Genomic DNA, 7,188 nt, shown 5'->3' with positions numbered 1-7,188 from the left:
ATTTGACAAACCCAGTTACCAGCGAGCCACTAGCGCTTTAGAATTAGGCCCTGGTGCCCTGGTTTAAAGTCCCTAAGACGCCCATGTATGCCCACTATTTCCTCCCCCCCCCCCGATGGCCACCTCCAGCTACACCTAAAATTTAGCTTGGTGCAGCTGAATCCTTTTCCTGTTCTTGCAGCTGTGATACAAATCCATATTTTATGGGGTTATTATACTGTGTGTGTATATATATATATATATATATATATATATATATATATATATATATATATATATATATATATATATATATATATATATATATATATATATATATATAATTTTTTTTTTTATTTTTTTTTTTTGTCTGATTAAACACACACATAGACACATGCACACTACAGCTCCCAGTAGTGTATTGTACTGTCTATCCTAAGATGAATATTGTCTTTTAAAGGTAGTTGCTGATAAATGCTGCCCCTGATGGAGTCATCTACTTTGTTAAACTTAGAACTGGTAATGCATTGTTGGTCTGAATTGGACTTTAATTATGTGTTTAACCCTTTTCTGAGGGTTGATCACTCAAGTGCATGGAATAGTGTAATATGAAAATGTACTAGTGCAGAAAAGCAATTTTATAAATGAAATGTAAAGGAACATAAAGAGCAATAATATAGAGTATTACATTTTAAGGTTGTCATACATGGATAGGTCCCATGGTTAGTGCATTGTGTTGTATATTAGAAGAATAGAGTCAAGAATGAGATTAAAATCCTGGAGCACAAATAAAGCTTGAGATAACTAGAAGGCTAGAGATGGGTTTGTAGTGGTATATAAAACTCACTGTTTTGTATCCATTGTATTGTTAAATGCCATAAATACGTGTAGAATTAAGAGACATGATACATTGTGTTTATTTATTTAAAAGATCGTCAGTTATACTTTTTTTTTTTTTTTTTTTTTTTTTTTTTTTTTTTTTTTTAACTATTGTCATTCAAATAATGGAAACACAAATACATTTTCAAATATCCATTTTTTTTTAGTTTTAGCTAAGAAAAAATGATTGTCCCTTTTTAAACCTACAATTCGGGCAAAGGTGAGTTTCACCTGTAGTTTTTATGCTCACTCAAGTCTTGGCACATCCGAATCATCTAGCATGATATAGCTTATTAGTCACAGATGGTTATCATTCATATTCTTGAAGATGCTGATATTATTGAAGTAACCAAGTAAAATCACTTTAGTGGACTATGTGTGATAAATTATGTCAATATTTCCTTTGTTGCTTTAAAGCGACAGTAAATGTTACATTATTCTGCACTGTGTGTGTGGGGTTATTTAAGCCTCCAAAAGTTTACTTGCCTTACATGTATTGTCGTCTTCTTCAGAGCTGCCGCTGGCTTGCTGTCTATTCTATTCTATTATAAATATATAGAAGACAGATACATGTAAGTAAAGTAAACTTTTAAAGGTGTTTATCTTTCATCTCCTTCCTTTTTTCAGTATAAATGGGTCACAAGTAAATGTCTAGTCATCAATGTGCATGATGTTCACTATTTTTGTTTTTCTTTACCCCAGGCTTAGATACAATGTTTAAGCGCATCACAGTGTTATTAAACATTTGTAATTTGGTCACAGCATAACTATATCAAGGCTTTATAAAAGTGCACCCCTGCTCCATGAAAGGAAACTACTGGCTGTACCTCTCCCCTTCATGTAGTGTGTGTGTGCTTCCTGCATAGCCACATGTCACCTCTGATCAGTTGACACATTTCTTTTGTTAGCAAGGTTTAGGGCTGGATAACCTTTACTTGTCTTGAGCACTGCCATTCAGGGTCTAGATGTGTATGGTCTGCCTGACGTTTTGCCCTAAGGGGATGTTCCTCGAACTGGTACCAGTAGTTCTGCAAGTGCAGTGGTGGAGAGAGGCATAGCAGGTCAAACAGGTCTCCAGCCAGTTAGAGTGCTTGCCGCTAAGCAGTTCACGTTTTAACACTTCTAGAAGTAAAGTTTGTGTGAATAAACTATACAAACTATATACCGGTATATTGGTTTTTTTCAGCAGATTCAAAATATATAATAATAATATAATTATAAAAAATGTGTATGTATAATCAGGTTTAAAAAAATAGCGCGTAAAATTTAATAAAAGTGTATTTTTTATATTTTTTACTCCTAATTCAATAAATAATAGTATGTAATTTTATTTTTCTAAGCTCTGTCATTTAAAACCCATGTAGATAAATATTTGTAGTAGGTAACCTGTCTGAAATAAGCAGAAATTAAGAACATTTCACTGTTTTCCCACTGTTTTATTGCAGGCATGTCAATTTTGTTAAATTATCAAAAACAGCATCTTAGAATTTATTTTACTGTTTTCAGTAATTAAGCAGTTCTAGCTACCTGAGAAATTAAAATGGGTAACACAAAGCACAGATTTGCAGAAAGTAAACCCCTAGTGCATCAAATGAGGGGCTACAAGTATTTCTAGCATGTATTTGGGGTGCGCAGTAATTAATGGAATAAGTTGCATTGCTTAAAACAAATAAAACTTAAGCGAAGAGCCATATTCCACTTATTATTACATTGTCTATTTTTGTGCTAGCAATACATGTGGCCCCTCATTTGATGTGCCAAGGTGTGTACTTTCCAAAAATGTATCTGAGTTTCCCAGGTTTCTACAGCTGTCTGATTGCAAACATAACCCATAAAAGTTGAAAGGCTTTTTTTTTTTTTTTTAAAGACAATTTCAAGATTGCCGTGTCTGCAATTAAACAGTTCTAGCCACTAAAAAAATTAAAATATTGTACAGAAAGCACAAATTTGTAGAAAGTGCACCCTTAGGCACATCAAATGAGGGGCTACATGTATCACTAGCACATAACTGTGGTGCGCAACAATTAATGGAATATGGTGCTCTGCATTAAAAAAAAATATTTTTTTTAGCAAAGAGCCATATTCCACTTAATATTACATTGTTTATTTTTGTGCTAGCAATACACGTGGCCCCTCATTTGATGCGGATTGGTGTGTTCTTTCTAGAAATATTTAGTTTATAAGTTTATGTACCATATGCATCCTCAGTGAAGGAATCTGAGTCTGAGATCATAAAGAACTCAGCTGCTTCCTCAGCACTGAGACGCTTAGCCATAATTCTCTTTACAAAATAAATAGATATTTTTAAAGGAATTATGTTGCTAGAAAAAATATAATTTTTATTGCAAAAAATAAGCTTCTTTGCAGTAAAAATACAGAAGTTTTGAAAAGATGGGAGAGAGCTGCATAAAGAGGGTGTTTTACTCATCTTCCACACACGCTAGAAGACTCCTAAAAATATTTGGGTTTTTTTGTTACATTTTATTTTAAATGGCATTCCTATACCATTTTATTTGTTACCACATTATCCAGGTGAACATGAGATTACAAATATATCGGTCCTTATTGTAAAAGGGTATGCAACATTTCTCAGCTAGATGATCACTGCATTAACGCTGGTTACTACGGTGATTATTTTAGCTATAATACTTTAAACCAATATTTATTTTTCAAAAGTAAACAAATTTATTTTTATAAAATGTATTTGGGGGGGTCTCTAGGCAGTCTTAAACTTTATTTATGTGCCTTTTAGAGGCCCCAATTGGAAAGGGTAGACGTAGACTATTACCTTTCCAATGGTAGGTCTTGGGGGTCTGTAGCTGCTTAGATGTCTGAGATAAAGGCATCTAAGCAGCATGCCCCCATCTCCCTATAACTGACAATTTGTCAGTTTTAAATAGTTACACAATGACGTCATTGCGCGTGACGTCACCGCTAGGGGAGGGAAGCCCCGGCGATGCCAGTGAGTATCCAGGCCAGATCACCGGGGGTAGGAGTGGATGTGGGTCCTCAGACCTCCATCAAGGTGGGGGAGTGCTAGCGACGGCTCAGAGCTGTCGTTGGCACCGGAGTGTGAAAATTTATGATGGCTCAGAGCCATCGTCGGCACTCAAAGGGTCAAAGGTCAGTCTAACTTTCATGATTCACATAGGGCATGCAATTCTAAACAACTTTCCAATTTGCTTTGATCTCTTGGTATTCTTTTTTGAAAGTTAAACCTTGGTAAGCCATTGAAGGCTGCCTCTTATCTCAGTGAATTTTGAGTGCTAGTTCATGTGTGCCATATTGATAACATTGTGCTCACTCCCATGGAGTTACCTAGGCGTCGGCACTGCTTGGCTGAAATGCACGTCTGTCAAAACTGAGATAAGGGGCAGTCTGCAGAGGTAAAAAGTGTATTAATATAACTGTGTTGGTTTTGCAAAACTGGGGAATGGCTACTAAAAGGATTATTAATCTTATTAAACAATGTCAATTTTGGAGCAGACTGTTCCTTTAGCATGCAATTGTTATTTAGAGTGTGGGTCTCACAACCATATACGTTGAAAGGGTGTACAGTTAAATGTGTGAATGTATACATATATATCTCATTCTAAATCCCCCTTTGTGTTGTGTGTTTGTTTTTATTTTATTTTTTTCATCTCTAATTTGTCCTTTAACTGTTCATTTTCTAGAAGATGCCCTCACCGCCCTCTGCAGTACATATTGGAAGTGAAGATCTTTCATCTGCTTCTAACCTTGGATTCATCCATGCGTTTGTGGCTGCTATATCTGTGATCATTGTGTCTGAGCTGGGAGATAAAACTTTCTTTATTGCTGCAATCATGGCAATGCGTTACAATCGCCTAACTGTGCTGGCTGGTGCAATGCTCGCCTTAGGGCTAATGACTTGTTTGTCAGGTAACACAATACTTTGGATGGAATATGAGTTATTTACTAATTTGAATACTAATTTCAGGCTCTGTGAAATAATCATTTTAAAGTAAAAACATAATTTCTCTTGTAAGGTGTATCCAGTCCACGGATTCATCCATTACTTGTGGGATATTCTCCTTCCCAACAGGAAGCTGCAAGAGGATCGCCCACAGCAGAGCTGTCTATATAGCTCCTCCCCTAACTGCCACCTCCCAGTCATTGTCTTGCAGCTCTCGACAAGGGAAGCAGCTAGAGAGATGTGGTGCATTAATGTAGTTTATCTTCTATCAAAAGTTTGTTATTTTCAAATGGTACCGGAGTTGTACTATTTTTGCCTCAGGCAGAAAGTTGAAGAAGAATCTGCCTGTGGTCTTTGATGATCTTAGCAGGTTGTAACTAAGATCCATTGCTGTTCTCACACATAACTGAAGAGATGGGTAACTTCAGCTGGGGGAATAGCTTGCAGGGTCTCCTGCTCTGAGGTATGTGCAGCTTTAAATTTTTCTAGAGAAATGATAGGCTAGAAAATGCTGACAATACCGGATTTATTTAAGGTAAGCCTGATTACAGTGATTTAATAACGACTGGTATCATGCTTGCTGTAAAGGGTAATATTTTTATTATTTACTCACATTACTGAATAGATATAACGTTTGCTTGAGGTGTATAAACGTTTATTTCATATTGGTGATAAAACTTTATTCTGGGGCCCAGTTTTTCCACATGGCTGACTAGATTTTGCCTAGGGATAGTTTTTTAAGGCCCTCTCACTGTGAGTACAGGTTGGGAGGGGCCTATTTTCCATTAGTTTTTGCAGCTTGAGACATCCAGCTTCCCTATAGGAGTCCCCTGAACTTATAGGACCTCTCTAAGGGGTTTTTGTGCCTTCCAAAGTTGTTGTATGGGCAGGTAGGGCCACAGTAGAGCTGTGGCAGTTTGTTGTGACTGTTTAAAAATGTTTATCGTTTTTTTTTATCCGGTTTTGAAACTAAGGGGTTAATCATCGATTTGCAAGTGGGTGCAATGCTCTTTCAGCCTATTATACACACTAAAAATTTCGTTTGATTTACTGCTTTTTTCAGTGTTTTAGCAGTTTCTGTGATTGTTTTTTTCTCTTTTTTTTTTTTTTTTTTTTAATCTTTTTATTGAGGTACTAAAGGCAGTAATACAAATAATATAAAAGTACATGACAACTTAGAATACTGTACAAGCAAGGAAATGTACAATCCAAACATTGCAGCTTGTCAACTAATCTCATACATAGTAAACAATTTTAAACATCAGAGTTAATGCTTATTGCCTAGACAGTTAAACACCTTCCATGCGAAACCAAGAAGGCCACTCTTGGACCTAAATTAATAGAGTGTGTAATGGAAGGTTTAATGAAGCAAGGAGACCACTTATGGGTCTCATTATGTGGACCTCAGATTTTATTTTTATATTCCTATAATATAGCCGTTAGGATAAACATCTTGAAAAAGTTATAGATGGCGCCAAATAGCTTATAGACTAATTTGTTTTAGCAGCTTAGTATCCAGTAGATATTACATCAACAAACTAGGCGTACATATACATATGTGAATATCAAATATATAAGCTGCGGTGGGAGTCTAAACTATAGAGGCATGAGAAACCCCCTAAGCAGTGGGAGCAGGCATGGATAGCAATCAGCTCTAAATAATTAAATACGTTTATCAACTCATAGGGCTGAATGAGCAGGGTCATAATTAGATACCTATAAGTATACGAGTACTTTATGAGCATTGTAACCTTCTTGAATAAGCTTAATACTATAGAACTTTAACCAGCGATCAACCACACATCCAACTATCATGCGTCAAATATGGGTTAAAATACATAACATTCCAGCTAAGATGAAAGTGATCTATAGGGCATTAGGCTATCTATTTAAATATTACCTATATTACACATAATCATTGTGTCTGGGGCACATATATTTTCATAACATTTCTATATTCTCAATTTACCCATGGTATAGGGTTGGTCATATATCTGTACATATGGATCTAAACTTCTCCCAACAGCTCTAGATCAAAACTATAGTCTAAATAGCTATGCTCTGTGAATTGCGTAATGTTGTTCCTATATTTACTGCCCTGTTAACTGAAGAGCTGTTCTAGACAAATTAGGAGGCTTGGAATATTATGGCTACATTTACTGTATATAACTGAGCATAACAAACATTGAGAGCGTAAGATTAGGGAACCCTTCAGAGCAAGTACAACCCACATGATAGTCAATCAGGGCCGCCATAAAACAAGGTGTTCTCTGCAAACCCGTGTAATAGTTTGTGGGCAGCAAAGCATCTGTGACAATTCACCACTCACCTCCGGCCACTGTCCAAAGGTACAAATAACACAACCACAGCAAAAATAAATAAAAGTAGATGTCCAA

The 7,188-nt window shown here is 36.0% G+C and overlaps 1 protein-coding gene across 1 annotated transcript in view; it reads left to right on the top strand.

Moving 5' to 3' along the window:
- Positions 1-4,517: 4,517 nt before the first annotated feature.
- TMEM165 (transmembrane protein 165) overlaps positions 4,518-7,188 on the top strand; it is a 109,974-nt gene continuing 107,303 nt past the window's right edge. Inside the window, exon 1 of the mRNA XM_053703959.1 lies at positions 4,518-4,758. Coding sequence (XP_053559934.1) covers positions 4,536-4,758 — 223 coding nt within the window. The 5' untranslated portion in view covers positions 4,518-4,535. The remainder of the gene's footprint in view (positions 4,759-7,188) is intronic.

Source organism: Bombina bombina, chromosome 2 (genome assembly GCF_027579735.1).
Source record: "Bombina bombina isolate aBomBom1 chromosome 2, aBomBom1.pri, whole genome shotgun sequence".
Taxonomy (NCBI): Eukaryota; Metazoa; Chordata; class Amphibia; order Anura; family Bombinatoridae; genus Bombina; species Bombina bombina.
This window is presented reverse-complemented; position numbering and strand designations above follow the sequence as displayed.